Source organism: Maylandia zebra, linkage group LG13, assembly GCF_041146795.1.
Source record: "Maylandia zebra isolate NMK-2024a linkage group LG13, Mzebra_GT3a, whole genome shotgun sequence".
NCBI classification, from domain to species: Eukaryota; Metazoa; Chordata; class Actinopteri; order Cichliformes; family Cichlidae; genus Maylandia; species Maylandia zebra.
Window position 1 is genome coordinate 21,076,374 of NC_135179.1, and position 17,066 is coordinate 21,093,439.

The window sequence follows — 17,066 nt, forward strand, 5'->3', positions numbered from 1 at the left end:
GTAACTGACCACATTTCCTAAAATGCTTTTATGTCTGCACCTCTATTTGTGACATTGGCTATCAAAAATAAAATGAATTAAATGAAAGTAAATTAAACTGAGTAAGTGAATTGGATGTCACAAGAACAATGAACAGGCTGGATTATGCCTTAAAAAAGTGACAGTGTTATGCAAAAGTTTTACAACATAAATAAACATACGTCTTTGGAGAAAAAAAAACCTTTTTTTTCTTCTTATTTTAATTATTATTATTGTGTGCTTGTTGAACTTTGCGATGTTCCATTTAACGGTAGTAGTTTTGCATGTCAGCTGCGTCTCCGGTATGTGCAGCTACGCGCAGTTGAGAGGCGTACAGCTAGAGCAGCGTCTGCTGTCAGCTCTTCAGATTGAGCACAGTTAGCTCCCTGCTTAGCAAACACTGCTCACAGACATAACTACATGGACGAGTGACGCTGTGTAACATTCTAACGCCAATTTTTCTATGAAGCTGACCGGGCCGGGAGGAGAACCAGTCAGCGGGGCATTGTTTTCAGTCCGCACTTCACTGTGAGAGGACGGCGAGAGGACTGAAATTTGAGCTAACGTTGGTTAGCCGGCTAATGTTAGCTTCCCAGCGAAATGGTGAGTAGCGTTAGCTTGACTGCGCAGCTAATGTTACCCGGTGGCAACTGTTCAGTGGGTGGCTAGCCCTGCTAAGTGTTACCGTTAGCTAAGGCACTGTCAAGGGAGACTGTTTTCAGGGGGGTGGTCTGTTAAAGTGTATTGTCTTTGCCGATTTTTTTCCTAACATTTTCTGATCCTTTTGGGGGGAAATATGTTTTGTTAGCTTCCCACCTGTAACCGAAATGAAATCCTTGCAAAGATTCTACCCTTCAGCTAGAGACCTTTGCTGCCTCACTCCTTCTAGTTATAGCATCTAAATCCTAAAGCTAAGTTACAACTTAAACAGCTGTTTATTTCCTTGTCTGTATTGGTTTGGGGTTTTAGCTGTTGGCTCTAGAAGAAACCATCGAGCCGACCGACGTCTTAAGGCCTTGTCATGTATATTTTAACAGAACTAGATGTTTAGATTTTACTTTCCCTGAGGTGTCTTACATTTTCTTAAGTGCCGGAGACATCGTCTTATCACCAATCGCCGGGTTGTTGGTCGGGGAAATATGTAATTTTGTTTTGGTGGTGTGTTTTTTGTGACAGTTTTGTGTTATTGTTACGTTTGAACAAACGTTTCAGTGGATACAGCTCGCACTGGCAGGTTGTTTGGTGTATTGACAGCAATGCTTCAGGATTTCGGTCAACGCCTTACTTAATCTTTTGTATTCTCCACGTATATAACTTTTGCTTACATACCTTGTCGGAGATGGGCTTTTGTCTAAAGACTAAACCTGATAGACCAGTTGCTGCTACAATCTCAATACCAAACTTTCAGTGCATCATAAATCCATAATGTTATCAAAGTGTACTGAAACATTTACACAGCGGGGAACTGTTTGACAGGGTAACGATGTCAAGTTTTCCATCACATTATTATAGGTCTTGCAGCTTAGTTACCAAAAGCTTAACAAAAGCTGCAGTCACTGATTTGATCTAATTTAGTCTGGTATGAATTGCATTTGGCTGCTCGATTCATACAAACTAGTTAATCAGTTGACTTGCAAACTCAGTATGACCATAAAGTATTTATGCTAGGCTTGCAAAGGGAATTGATACCCAAAACAAACATGACCACAAAGGCAAATTTACCCGACGGTGTCCTTGTATGTCCTCTGTGTTGTGCCCAGTTAATTTGCAGGAGGGTTTTTTTTGTTGTTGTTTTGTGTTTTTAAAGCAACAGAATTCAGAAAGGGATATTAACCTTGGATCTTGTCAGGCATCTGTGTTAACCCGATCAAGTTCATGGTGGTCTTTTGTAGCTCATTTCTTTTCACTGGCATGAACAGCTATTATATCTCCCAGTGGATGATTTATTAATTTAATATATGACTAATTTAGCAAGCGTCTGCATGATTGTTTTTGCCAGCTTTATTTTGTCTCGGCTACGGCCAGAAATACTATACACCCTTGTCTTACATAAGGTCTAAAGTAGGTCTGTGTGTATTTCTAACACTACCATTTGGTAATATTGTATTTCAGGGCTATTTTGTGCAATGTTATTAATAGTATTTTCTCTTATCCTGTCATATCAATTCTATAATTGTTATGGGCTGTTAACTAATTAGGCCCAGAGGACGGCATGCCTCGTGTGCCAAATTTAGACCTTATGCCCTAATAACTTCTCTAAAAATGAACCCAACTGTTATATATTCTTAAACTCACTCTTGTGACTGCTGGTGATGTTTTCTTTTAACTGATTTGACCTTGGGTTTCTTTTTGTAAACCTAGGTGAGTCGTTTTACAGCTTTTTAGAAGTTCTCATTCAGTTTAACTCAGTTTAAATACTGCATTTTCAAGTGTAAAGGTTTTGCAATAACCTGATTGCTGGAACTGAAATGACTAATTTGATTACTTTTGCCTGCAGGCCTACAGGTGTATCCCAGATGATGTAAGGCACCTCTGCCTGTAGAGACCAAGATGACTGAAGTCCAGGCCACAGTGGAGTTCTCTGTGGAGCTCCACAAGTTTTACAATGTGGACCTGTTCCAGAGAGGGTGAGTTTTGTCTGAGTGTTTGGGAAAAGTAATTCCATGTTTTCTTCCTGGCATGAGTCTAAGATGGATTTTATCCATGACATGGATTTCCCCAGAATATATTTATCTACTTTTACAATGTGCTATGCTAAATATTGTTCAACTGTGCTGGAATGTTTTTGAAGAAACCCGAACAAGCTTTGTCTTGCAGTTTGCATTAGAGAGGATCAGGAAGTGTTCTCTGAGTGTCCCAGCCAATGTAGGACACTTGGCAATGTTGTTCAGACCTTCAGGGCACTCACAAATGCTCTTGTACAGACAGTACAGAATATGCAAATCAGTACTTGACTATACTTTTTCAGATATGTAAATCTACCGCTTTGTTTTGATAATTGTTGTTATTACACCACAGTGATAATGGAGATAAAGACCATACTGTAAATGTATTTAAACTGTAATTTTTACAGTTTGTAAAAAGTACTCAGTAAAGAAGTTGAGTAACTTTTGAAGTCATGCAGTGAAGTATACCATGTGAATACAAATATGGAGGAGTTCCTCTTTTCTGACTCATTAAATTTGAATTTGCATCTTGATTATCATATTTCCGCTGGCGTGGTAAAATAGTTAAATGATCTACCGTTAATTGAAGCATGAGCATTGATGCTTTAGGATGCCTAAATATAGCATGCTGTGAATAACAATCAAAAATAACTTGAATAAACAAAAACAGATAAAGTTGTTTTTGCAAATGTGCTTAAATTTTGTAAAAGATAGCTGACTGTGGTACAGCAGAATAACATTTGATCTGGCACAGGTCGGCTACTTGGCTGTATTTGGTGATAATTTTAGAAACCAAATTAATTAGAGGTGGGAATCGCCCCACAATATGATATTATTACAACTTTAACATTTTACAGTTATGCAAAGTCACAGTATACGTGATTATACTATGAGTATTTCAGTAACATATGTTACTTATTAATCTGGCACAAAATGTGGAGGGGAAAAGAATCAATAACCAGGCAGCCACTTTTTTGGGGGGGCATTCAAGGGGATTGCTGTCCTATTATTACTCGTGTGACTGCGCCACTGCTTGCTCTGAATTAGGACGTAGCTTCGTCAAGCTTTGTGTCCAGTGTTGGAGGATTTTTTTTTTCCCAGTTTAAAGTTATGTCGGGATGGTGGTGCATTAGATGAGCCCTCTTATTCATAATATCCCCAAAGTATTTTAATGTATTTATTAAAATACCAATATTTGGTGTCTCTAGAAATTGGTGATTGTATATTTTTGGTTGAATATATTGTTTTAACTACAGCATACTATGTATGTGCCAGACTGGATCTAAGTAGTAATGTAAAGGCAGAGCTTGAGGTCATCATGTCAGATTTAAGAGATACATTTATCATTTTTATGGGCTGAGCTCACTTAGCAGCATAGCACATATTGCTCTAAATAAACCACTTACTGGCTTTTATTGTCTTCATTTGGAAGCTTCAGTCCAACTTTCCCCTTTGACTTGAGCTGTTACTTCCTGGTCCCTAATACAATTCCTCGTGGCTCTGGGCAGGATGGTGTCCAAAGTTTCCGTCATCCTGCCAGTTTGGAATAATACACCCCATGCAGACATTCTTTTCTTTTTGTACACGTCCAGCGCTGTGCAACGTTTAATGGAAGCATAAGGAAGGAAGAAAAGTGACTTGTGTTTTTTAAGCTGCAGTTTTGATCTTTAACATCTGGAAATTATTTTTTATAACAGCACTGTAATGATATGTCCCAGTGCTGAGATAAAACTCCTGCCCAAAGCTCCTGACTCATCAGTGCTTTAAGAGCCTAGGTTTACTACATGAGTGACTGCAAAAGAAAGTGCTCATTATTCATTTATTAGAGGTGAAGTGTCCTTTTACAAGTTGAAGCACTTGTAGCTAACCTGTGCGGTTTGTTCCCCTTTTACAGCGTGTCTAATAATGTTCACCAAGCACGTAGAGCTGTCTTTCATGGATGTCTTCATTTTAGCTCTTTACTACTAGTGGGCTTTTAAAGGTTTAAAAACCTGAATCGTTTTTGCTGAACTGAGCAGTCGTTGTTATATTTCCGGCCTGCTTATAGAATAAAATGTCTGGGTGTTCATCAGACGTTAATGAAGGTGGTCTCTGCCTGTGCAGCAAGGCTATCAAAACTTGTCGTGTGCAGGGGAGGTTGTCAAATGTCATCTTTATCAGGGAAAGAGGTAAAAGATTTCTATGTATTTACAGGTTCTACCAGCTGCGTGCCAGTCTTAAGGTGCCACCCCGCGTCCCACACAAGGTTGAGGCCAGTCTACTTCACCCAGGAGGTAAGTTCTTTAAAATGTGGTATGTAAATGATGAATGATAACATCATGCAGAATACTAAAGACAAAGTGTGATTGATTGGGAAGCAAAATGTGGTCTGTAATGTCTCTGTCATGAAAAGGCAATATTTTATTAATACATTTGCCTAATTTGATATAGTAACTAAAATATGTATTCAAAAGTTGCATTAATATTGGTAAACCCGAAGCAGTGACTGTTCTCAGATTTTTCCTAATTAAAGCCAGTAAATAAGGCTTTGGTAGCCTGCAGTATGCATTAAGTAGTACATGGCTAATTTTCATATCAGAGGGCTCGATTTATACCTGTAACTGTATAGGTGATGTTGATTAACTTTTGCTAAAAAGTCAGGTAGACTTGGTGTATGTTATACCATTTTTATTCTCAGTGTTTATCTAAGGTTTTGTTTATCTGCCTTAGAAAATGTAACTGTTGTTTAATACAAAACATTTGTGTCAGACATATAGGGTCCTCGGTAGGGGATAGGTGTTTTGATTTCAGTTTTATCTTTATTTTGTAAAATTGTTGTTAGGACCAAATCTGCCACTGCAACTACAGACATAAGATATATCTTGTGACATAATTTACAATGTAGATTGTAGAGATACCATTACATGCATGGTGTTAGTGTTTCTAACGATAATAGAAACACTATTATCTTTAGAAATAGTAATGTTAGGGCAGGATAGGTTATAATTCTTTAATGATAATTTTTCATGGACCCGCAATTAATCATCATAGTTTTGTCTAGGCTCTGATCTGGCGTTTCCTGCATCAGTCCAAGATGACGTCATCTGCAGCAAAACGTTCCAGATCCTGTATAAAAATGAAGAGGTTGTTGTCAATGATGTCCTGCTCTTCAAAGTGATGATGCTGCTTGATGAAAAGAGGGTACGTTTAGAAAATAAATATGTTGTTTTTACTTATACAAGGCATTTATTTATTACAGTGTATTTGCCAATACGTCACATGAAGCAGAACCGGCTGTTGCACAGCTAAATATAGTCGGCGTTAAAGGTTTCTTGTTTTTCTGTATCGGATACTGTTGTGTCTGTGGTTTATGAAACTGAGAGCGAGTCCTCCATACAAACATCTACCATCTGGAGTTGCGCTTCCCTATTCTGTGTTTCAGGAAAGGGGGAAAAAAAGCAGCTGAAATGTGGATGTTGAGTAAGATTTCTTTCTTCTTTTTTTCCCTCCCTGCAGAGAGGAAAATCAAAATAAATGTGCAACAAACATGCAAAGAGGTTGTAATAAAACATTTTTAACAAATTTTGTCAATTTTGTCTTGTTAATTTAATATGCATTTATATTAAAGAAATTGTCTTAACGGGCAAAAACATTTTTGTCATATTAGGAATCATAGACTCATTGTCCTAACTATAAAGTAAAATCTAAAGAGTTAGTGTGGAACATGTTTTTGGTAGAAATGCTGGGTAATTCCTCCTTCAGACACAGGAGCACAATTTGGAAGTCCAGATGCTGCCTTCAGCCAAAAGCAGTACAGTATGAGCATGATGCGTCTGCAGAATATCACAGAAATGGAGACAAAGAGATTTTTCTTTCTTACTCACCCAAAGCAGTGCAGCTGTCAGAATGAATGTCTTCTCTGAAATTGCTTCTAACTTATTTGTGCCACTTTGCTTTTCCAGTGAATAAACAGATATGTGGAGTTTAGTGCATTCTGTTAGAACAGCAGAAACTGTTTTGACACCTGGTGTGCTCTTGGGGCATAGGTCAAACAAACAAACGGTTTCAAAATGTATTAGACTTATTAGAGTTGATACCATCAAATTACAAAAAAACATCTTGGTAGCTTCAAATCAGCCCGGCACATGTTGCTTTTTGCACGCAGGCTTTGAAGTTCACTATTTAACCACCAATTACTGTTTTTCATTCTCTTCAGGTAGAAGAGTCCCTCAATGATATGGATTTCCAGCTCTTCTTGGATTTATATTTCACAGATGGTGATTACACGTAGGTGTTGAAATATTTCGTGTGCATTATACAGTGTTTTATAATTTTGACATTTGCATCTCTTATGCAAATAAGGCACTTCTAAGGTTCTTTATTATATAATTTATGCAGGCCAGATGATCCAAACTCTCTACAGAATATCAGTGGTCGCACACTTCGTTTGCACTTTAGCCTTCAGCGAGGCATCCACCAACACATCAATGTCATGTTTGACTACTTCCACCTGTCTGTCATCTCGGTAGCCATCCATGCCTCCCTTGTGGCACTACATCAGCCCCTTATCAGGTCAGACAAGGGGTGATTTACCTTACTGAAAATTCAAGCACAGCTCTTGAAGCTCTTACATGATTTTATGATGTCATTTGGCTTTGCTGTATGCAGCAAACTTCAACATAATGCCTTTTTAAAATTGTTTTTAAACATGCCACAAGATTGTCTGTTTGAAGCAGTTAAGATAACTTATGACTTTGGGTTAGAATTAAATATAAAGTAGTCAAAAGCTTACTAAAATCTTGTGGTGACTGCATGAGTTTGACTTCAGCGTCTCTTTTCCTAGTTTACCTCGACCCGTCAAATCTACATGGCTTAACCGCAATGCTCCAGCACAGAGCAAAGACTCAGTCATCCCACCTCTGGAGAATGTCGTGTTTGGCAGCACTTATGTCAAGCAAGTATCGCCAGATGTAAGTGGTCTTGTCTTATAGCAAACCAAATGTATCTGGAAATATTTGCTTTATTTGTAGATGATTGTGCACCTCAGAGTTGATCTAAAAGATGCCTTTTTTTTGTATTGTGTTGTTCCACAAATAGTACAAAGACTGCATTAAGTGAAGTAAAAAATGACTGCAATCTAGTACTCAGTGTGCAATATGTTGTGGAACCCTAGTTATATTCTTATAAGGAAGAAAATGTAGACTTTGATTATTATGTTGACACAGTGGTGAATTTCACAGCTCTACACATCAGTCTACACTTGCAGTTCCCCTCATCACTCCACTAATATGCAGCATGGGGATAACCCATCGACACATTTGACAACAAGGTGTACAGCAGCCACTGTAAAGTAACTATTATAAGGAAAACAAATGCCTGGAAGTAACTCAGAATAATCTGTTATGATTCATAGTGCTCTGTGGAGGTACTGTAACACCAGAGTAATGAGGCATTTTTAAATCATTTTCTTTCTAGAATAATTCTTTGAGGATGTTATACATCAGTCAAATGCTCTACCAACCCTAAAAACAGGTGCCTCTAAATTCTCTTCATGGGCACTTTTTTGAGTAGTAAAACTTGAAATAGAGGCAACAAATGTATATTTTTTCCCCCCTATGTCCAAGAGTTTCTGTTTTGGCAGTGGCTAATGAGCGAATTATCTACAATGTTAAGGTAATAATAATGTTCACAGAGTTGTTGTTTTTTTGTTTTTTTTTATAGCATTTTCTTTCCCATTTTTGTTCCTCAGGGCAGGACATTCTTGGTATCTGACCAGTGTCTGCAGCATGCCTTCACTCTGCACCATAACCTTTGCTCCAATCTCCTAATAGCCTACCAGGGCCTCTTTGGTTACTTCACCTCCATTACTAAGGACCTGCCCTCCTCTCATCGTATGGAATTAGGTATGCAGCATTGTGCATTAATATCAGCATCAACAGTGTTGTTACTGCAAGCTGTAAAGCAATGCATTATCCCTAAATACAAGACTTAATTAAATAAGAATTTATATTTATTTTTGCACTCTTTTTAAACTTATAGCCTCTGAGGAAAAAAAACATTTTCTCAGAGTTACGCACAATTAAATATAATACTTATAGCTTCTTAATCATTGTTTTTGCAATCAGTGGACTGTCATTGTTTTGTTTTTCTTTTGTGTTTGCTGTGTCCAAATTTATTGTGAGGCCATATCATTTCACTTGATCCTTACACATTATCACATTAAGCCCTTTAAACTGACTGCACAAGCAGCTTACTGAGTTGTTTTAGAGATCTAATCAGGTGATCTTAGTTCATTATACTTACAACACTTGCTTCCAGTAGGGAAGTCTGGTAACCAGTAGATTAAAGCCAGACACAACTCACTGTTGTAATTATGGCTTGGGAAACCCAATCCACACAACTGGCAGATAGTAACCCATCCTAGGGGAAAAAATAATGAAAAAGGTTAAACATGACTATATGTGCAATTTTACTAGCCAAGCCCAGCATGCAAGTCCTTTATGAGCGAGTACTCAGAAGACCCTATCCCCGAAGTCAAAGGCACGTCTACATAGGTATGTCCCAAAGTACTGTACCTCAACTCCGCTTGCTTTTTTCCCGCTTTTTTTTTCTTTTCACTTCACTTTCCTCCTTGTTGAAAACACCATGGCCTCTGTATAACCCACTCTTTAGAAGCAAAATAAGCTATTGTAACCTTTTTAATTTCTGTATACTCATCCTTTCTTTCCACCTTAATAACCAGGCTTTGGACGAAGAGTTTCATAACACATTTAAAAATACTTTCTTATACTTTTCTCTGATAAAACTTTCTTAATGTGGTCGGATTACAAGGTCAGAAGATTTCTGTATGATTAAATAACTTGTTGAATTTGCTTCCTCAGAACAACTTGACTTAGAGGCCCGTCTGACTGAGTTATGTGAACAAGTCAAGGTAAGGCCTGTTCATTTCTGTTGTGTGTGTGGGGTATTTTGTTTTTTTGTGGGGTTTTTTTTTTTTTTTGGGGGGGGGGTTTGCATAGAAAGCTTTATTTGCTGTAGGATGGGAATCTTTTGTTATACCAAATGGCTCAAGGTGTGTCAGCAAATTATTAAGATACCATTGCGTCTGTGGCATTTGTGAGCAGGCATTGTGTTGCTTCTGAGTTGATTGAATAGCATTTGAAACTGAAAGTATTTCATATTTATGTAGATCAGATAACCAGTCTTTTGCAGTTTGCTCCCTCAAATCCGGCCCAGATAGTTGTGCCCTCTCTGCATTAAAAGTAATAGAGCATGTTTTGTACGTTTTGTGAGCTTTTTGAGTATATTGTGATTGTACATTTTGAAACTTGCTTTTAGTTTATTGCTAACTTGAGCCCCCTGATGGTTGACTTGTATGTTTGTACTTATAGCAAAAAGCAGAGTCACCTGATGAGCTGGCAGAACTAGTTAATATGAACCTGGCTCAACTCTGCTCTCTGCTCATGGCTCTCTGGGGACAATTCCTAGAGGTTGTGTCCCTGCAGGAGCATGTTGCAGCCATACTAGCTGTGGAGCATCATACACTAAGAGTGAGTTCAACTTTTTAAACCTACTAAACATTTTGCTAGATATCTGCTAGTGGTGATAATCTTTACTGTTTTGATCCAGAACTATTCTCTTACCTCCACAGTATAGACTGAATTCTTATTTTATACTGTTATTACAGGTCAGGCGGTTTGCTGAGGCTTTCTTTTGTCTTGAACATCCAAGACAATCCGCACTGGCATATCAGGAGTTACAGTAAGTCAAGTTGGCATGCGTGCCTTGATTGTGAAATGTAGCATTCCTTTTATCAGGCCTGGACCAGTACTTACTTGCCTGACATACTATAACTTTTCTCTATTTGAGTTGTTGTCTGCTTTTCTTTTTCTTTTTCTTTCTGCTCCCTCCTTCAGTGCTCACAGTCACCAACAGATGACTAATGCGGTTAAAAGCTCCAGCTACTTCTTGTCTTTGCCTCCACTTCCAGTGGAATGTGCTGACCTGGATGGTGATGTTAGCTCACTACCAATCATCTTTGAGGATAGATACCTGGACTCTATCACTGAAGGTCAGTAAAATTGTTTTGATTATTTTGTTTAATTAGGTATGTTTCTGATTTTTAAATATATTTATATTTTTGTTTTGTGTCCTTTTGGGGCTTTTTTTTGTTGTTTTTTGGTTTAACTTGGTTGACTCTTGAAGATCGGGATGGACCCTGGCTGGGCATGCACAATACAAGGACTGGCTCAGCTTCTGCTAAAACAGACAAGCCTAATGCAAAGGACCTCAGTGCAGCAGCCAGCCCAATACCTGAGTCACGATGTGCCCCTGTGGATAACCCCTGGCCTGACAACTGTGATCCACCACCTAAGTCCAAAGGCAAGTCAGTCAAACTGAAGAAAAATTCAAAGGCTGAAAACTCTAAGAAGCTGATTAGACAAGGCTCTAAAGACTCTGTGGTTTTGGTGGGCTATAAGAACCTCAAAGCTCCCTATGGTGCCAGCAGCTCAAAGTACAAAGAAGGGGAAGTTGCCCTTAACCAAGCTGAGGAACAAGGTACTTTACTGGGGGACACAACTAGTCATTTAAGGACTAATGCCAGTTCTGTTTTCGACTCTGTTGTCACATCAGTACATTCTGGAAACCGTGCTGATGATGCTGTTGTGGACAATAATGTAACTAATGCTGCTTGTCAGAAAGGTATTTTTACAAATCCTACAATCTTGGACACTCAGAGTAATCCCCAGGCGGGTACTGGGGCTGTTGCTACATGTAACCAACCGATTCCAAAAGACAAACAAGACCACAGTGGCCAAAAGATGCCACAATGGTCTGCTGGACTAAAACAAAATGAGGTGGAAGGAAGTAACAAGGACCCATACCAACATGATAAAGTAATGGCTCTACCATGTCAGGCTGAAGGAAGAGTCAACAGTAATATTCCTGAGATTACCCAGACAGACCTCTGTTACTCACAACAGTCTTTTGTGGAATCTGTATTTGAAAGGCCAAGTAAAGAGACAGCGCAGCGCAGCCAGTCCTGTGTAGTCTCAGTACAGGTAAAGAGTGATTGTATCCGACTAACAGACGGAGGAGCCCCCAGTGCTTCATCTCGCCTCTCAGACTCAGGCATTGAAAGTGAGCCCAGCTCCTTTGCCACTCAGCTTGTTCTAGGACAAAACACCTGTGCTGGCGTATGTGTTGGGGAATCAGGTGTTGCTGTGGCCCCACAGCCTGAGAGGGCCCTCCAGAGTTCTGCACCACGACCTGTTCAGCATAGCACAGTGCAGAAGCCTGGAGGGGCTGGAGAAATTCTGTACCCAGAAAGCATCAGCGCTGTCAGTGGAGTCCAGTCATCTCTCACTTCCATCAACTCCTTGCCTTCAGATGATGAAGGTGAAGGCTCCTCTAGGGCCTCCAGTGGAGCTGAAGTCCGTGGCAGGAAATCGAGCATCTTGGTGCAGGAGCAGAGTTTAGTCTTTTCTGGAGATATCAGCGGACGGCCTGATGCTGCCTGCAAACCTGACACTGTTACAGGGGATTCCCAACTTGGAAAGCCTTCTTTGGATTTGGAAACAGACCCCAAATTAATATGTATTTCTGACTTGGGACTACAGGAAGCAGCCAGCTCTGGATATAAGGAGTCCCGTAGTGAACCTCATACAGCCTGCCCTTCCAGTAACTCTGCCACCACCAGTAGCACTGACCTGGTAAAACGTGGAATGGTTGAAAACTATTTCGGCTCATGCTCTAGCACAGATGTGTCTGAGATCAGCCCTATAGAAACATCTGCTATCACACTGGGAATTCAGGCAGGACCACAGGTTGAGGAGGATGAGGATGAGACGGAGCATGAGATGATAGAGAATGGTTACTATGAGGAAGGTGACGGCTACGCTTTTGTGAATGGTGTTGCTGATGATGAGCAGGTTGGGGATGCAGCTGCTCAAGAGACAAATCTTTCATTTGAACAACTTGGCATTGGCTACCTCCATGAAACAAAAGATTTATCAAAAGCTCCGATCTGCTCAAACATAACCGCCAGCAGTGTTGGATATAGCTTCGGAAGACCTCCTTATTCAGCCACTTCCCTTTCTTCAAGCTTGCAGTGGTATGAGTGCGCACCCACACCACAGATGAAAGCGTGAGTCATCTTTTTTTCTTTTTTCTTTTTAAAATATCACTTAATGTCTTCAGGCACACACTTGTCAAATTTCACACGTTACAGATAAATATTCATCCACCTGTGGCTTTTGGGGTTTTTTTGTGCAGGTTTATTAAGGCCAAGGAAGAAATGAAGCAGCTAAAGCTTCCTGGGTTCTTGTACAGCGAGGTGCCTGAGCTGGCATCCACTGTGCCCTATTTCAGCATGGAGGAAGATGAAAGCTGTGAAGAAGGCATCCATCTCATAGTCTGTGTCCATGGCCTGGATGGTAAGAAAAAGTTCTGAGAGTTGCTTTTGAAATCAGTTTGCTTTTTTATTAAAAAATTAATGGATGCATTTTGTTCCCTTTATTGCTGCAGGTAACAGTGCAGACCTCAGACTTGTGAAGACCTACCTGGAGCTTGGACTGCCTGGTGCTCGTATAGACTTTCTAATGTCGGAGAGGAATCAGGTATAGATATGAAAATAAACCTGGAAAATGTTTTTTTGGGGTTTTTTGCGTTGTTTATTTAATACTATTTTTATCTGCAGAATGACACCTTTGCTGACTTTGAGTCAATGACAGACCGACTGCTGGATGAAATAGTCCAGTACATTCAGATATACAACCTTACAGTGTCAAAGATAAGGTAATGCATTCTGTTAATCCAAATCTAATATCATAACATAATTATTAAGAAATTGCTTGTATTTTATTGAACTTAGATTTAAGTTGGTGATTCAGTTAACTGATTTCCAAAAGCATGTCTAATGCTGTTAAAGTATGTCAGTGAAAGTGTTCCATTTTAATGTTGTTTGCTGTCTTTACATTTTTATTTTTTTATTTTTTATCGATGTATCCTTTGCAGCTTTGTCGGTCATTCGCTGGGAAACCTCATAGTCCGCTCAGTGCTGACCAGACCCAGGTTTAAATGTTACCTGAACAAGCTACACACTTTTCTTTCCCTTTCCGGGCCTCACCTGGGGACACTATACAACAGCTCTGCTCTGGTGAATACAGGTGAACGTCAGAAGAGTTGACTGTATTTTCAGAGATTCCATATTTTAGTCAGCTTATTGGTAGCTGATGTTTTCTGTTTATTTATTTTTGTGTGTGTGTTTTGTCTCTTTTGTCATAGTGATGGATCCTGTTAAATAACTAATATAACTTCGTTTTTAGGCCTTTGGTTCATGCAGAAGTGGAAAAAGTCTGGGTCACTTTTGCAGCTGACATGTCGTGATCACTCTGATCCTCGCCAAACTTTCCTCTATAAGCTCAGCAAGAAATCTGGTAAGCTTTTTTTTTTTTTTTCTCTTTAAATTAATTTTTAATTTAATTAATTTAATTTTTTTAAATTTAAACCAGATGTTTTCGCTTGTATATTTGGAAGATCAGATTTATATATATATATATATATATATATAAACCTTATACTCATACATCTTTCTAGGTTTGCAGTTTTTCAAGAATGTGGTGCTAGTGGGGTCACTGCAGGATCGCTATGTTCCCTATCATTCTGCTCGAATAGAAATGTGCAAAACTGCATTAAAGGACAAACAAACAGGTGGGTTGAAACTAGATCCTTGCTATGTGACTTGCAAGTTCAAGATGTCTGGTAAATGCAGAAGAAAAGTAAGAAAGCCTGAAAAGCTGAGACTTAAAGGCTCAGACAATTACACTGCACACTTATTGTTCAACCATGTAGTGTAGTTTCCCTCGAATGTGTGACCTTCAGTTCCGGTTGTGTGTTTAGACAGTGACTAAACTATTTTTGGCCTTTTTTCTTTTTTTTCTCTCAAATGATTTCTCCTTTCTTCCTCATTTTCAGAATTTTTTACATCCTTTTTCCTTTTATGTCTTTTTTGTACATAAAGAAATAAAGAATAAATTATGATTTCTAATTGATGTTGGCAAACTAATGCTAATCTATACACTGCTCAAAAATTAAAGGAACACTAATCAGAGCATCAAGTCACTTAAACTTCTGTGGCATTGATATTGATCTGGTCAGCTAACTAGCGGGGGGGGGGGGTTGTTAATCAGTTTCAGCTGCTTTGGTGTTGACAACAAATTAACAGGTGCCCCAGAGGGCTAACAATGAGACAACCCCTAAAAGGGAGTGTTTTTAAATTTTAAAGATGAGGAGAGACATTTTTTTCCCTCTTCTTTTCTGACTTTTTTTTTCCTACCATTTTTTTTTTTTGTGTTTGGTTAGGGTCAGTGTCACTACTGGTAGCATGAGGATACAGATGTTAGTCCAAATCCTCTTATAAGGTACATCAATATGTGCCATTGCCGGAAGGTTTGCTGTCTCTTCCAACACAGTCTCGAGAGCATAGAGGAGATTCCAGGAAATGGCTACTCTTGGAGAGCTGGACAAGGTCTTATAAGGTCCTTAATCCATCAGCAGGATTTGTATCTGTTTCTTTGTGCAAAGAGGAACTGGATGAACACTGGCAGAGCCCTACAAAATACCTAAAGCAGGCCACTGGGATGAATGTCCGATGCTGCGTGGTTGCACCTTAGACTGTCCAAGAGCTCAGGGATGCACCGGTCCAGTTTTAGAAGAGGATCCCCCAGGACATCATCTGTCATCTTAATAGGAGCACGACTCGACATTGCCAGACATGAATAACAACATAATTGGGAAATACAAACTACTTGAGTACCATTTTTGAGTTGCTCTAATTAAATTCTGGCAAATAGACTAGTCTGCTGCATTGTTTTGTTTTGTTTGTTTTAGTTTAAGTTCCAGGGGGTCCATGAACTCAACCCAGATTTCATTTACATCGAATAATGTGACATCCTTTCACAATACCTGGTCCATATCAGTATAGATATCAGAAAGATTTTTTTCCCCATTGTGATCTGAAAAGTTCCGGGTTTGTTTTTTTTTGTTGTTGTTGTTGTTGTTTATTTCCTGGGTTTTTTTGAGCAGTGTATGATTCTACACTATGATTCTCCTGTCTTTTTAAAAGTAAATGACTATAACCAACCTCTTTGGTCTTGCTTACACCAGGTCCTGTGTACGCTGAGATGATTGAAAACTTGCTGCTGCCAGTGCTTCAGAACAAAGACTGCAATCTAGTGCGATATGATGTCATTCACGCCCTGCCCAACACAGCCAACTCCCTTATCGGCCGGGCTGCTCACATCGCCGTCCTCGACTCTGAGATCTTCCTGGAGAAGTTCTTCCTTGTTGCAGGCCTCAAGTTCTTTCAGTAGAACTGCGACAGATTCAGACATTTGGCTGGACAAGAGGAATGTGGAGCGTATACCTCAACGCAGCTAAATTTTATTCTGATTATAGTATCTGGATTATCTCTTTGTTTTTAAATGCATATAACTTTTTTTAATTATCATTCATATAAGGAAAATTGTGGTTTCTGTCTGATGATGTTGGAATCAGTGGTTATGGATCTTGTTATTTTTATTTTTCTACTACTTCCTTTTTTTCTTTTTTTTTTCTTTGGAGGGGTGGTTAAATTATTTCCCCTCCTCATATGCTATATTTTCAGTGTTATTTATGTGCTTTGTTTTTACTTAAAACATTGTTTTACTCCAAGTTATTCAGTTAATTTTAGATGCTGAACTGGAAATGTAGCTGCTACAAAAAAGAAATGGCTGTTTTGGTGAGCTGACCCAAGTCAATTCTGCACGTACTGTCCTCACCATTGCAAATGATTTTTTTTCCACCAAATTTAAGAGACACTGCATTGATTTGCACCACAACTACATTTTACAAGCTTTTGTACTGAAAATGGTCATTTGTACAAGTTACTTTTTTTATCAACAATTTTCCATCATTTTTAATGGCAAAGATTGCATTTGAAATAGGATTGTTTCTCAGCCTTGGCTTTGGTTGAAATCTTTATGCTGTCTCTAACAGTTACAGCATTCTGCACATTTGCCCAGCCTGGCGTTGGGAGCGTAAAGCTTTGCCGACAACATGACATTTGATTACGGGGTTTTAAGCAATGATCATGATTCAGGAAACGCACGTGTTGGTAATATGAACCTTTTATCGAAAGCACTTGGTTAATCATTTGGTGATTATTTATGTTTAAACTGGAAATGTTGGTTGAAACTGAGAAATGTTTCTTGGACAGTTGTTTATATATCATCATAATGTAACATTAAATATGCATACTATGAAGTATGTATACGACTTGTCTTTTTTTCTGGAGTTCATTTCAGGAATTGGGAGCGTTGTCACTCCTAAGCATTTGGTGCATGTAGGCAAAATCTCTGAAAT

General features: G+C 38.9%; 1 protein-coding gene across 2 annotated transcripts; it reads left to right on the top strand.

Annotated features, from left to right (window-relative positions):
- The first annotated feature begins 322 nt into the window (after window positions 1–322).
- Window positions 323–16,967, top strand: fam135a (family with sequence similarity 135 member A). 2 transcript variants are annotated; one of them, XM_004555992.3, is made up of 21 exons: window positions 323–621; window positions 2,516–2,645; window positions 4,878–4,957; window positions 5,725–5,864; window positions 6,880–6,950; window positions 7,062–7,235; window positions 7,507–7,633; window positions 8,413–8,566; window positions 9,140–9,217; window positions 9,545–9,594; window positions 10,055–10,213; window positions 10,351–10,424; window positions 10,580–10,734; window positions 10,869–12,810; window positions 12,939–13,099; window positions 13,191–13,282; window positions 13,363–13,460; window positions 13,680–13,831; window positions 13,991–14,101; window positions 14,262–14,375; window positions 15,831–16,967. In XM_004555992.3, exons 2-21 carry the CDS (start codon window positions 2,569–2,571, stop codon window positions 16,034–16,036), a joined length of 4,215 nt encoding a protein of 1,404 aa, XP_004556049.1. In that variant the 5' UTR covers window positions 323–621; window positions 2,516–2,568; the 3' UTR covers window positions 16,037–16,967. The 2 variants fall into 2 exon arrangements, with proteins under 2 accessions (XP_004556049.1, XP_004556050.1); XM_004555993.3 differs by lacking the exon at window positions 9,140–9,217.
- Window positions 16,968–17,066: the final 99 nt, after the last annotated feature.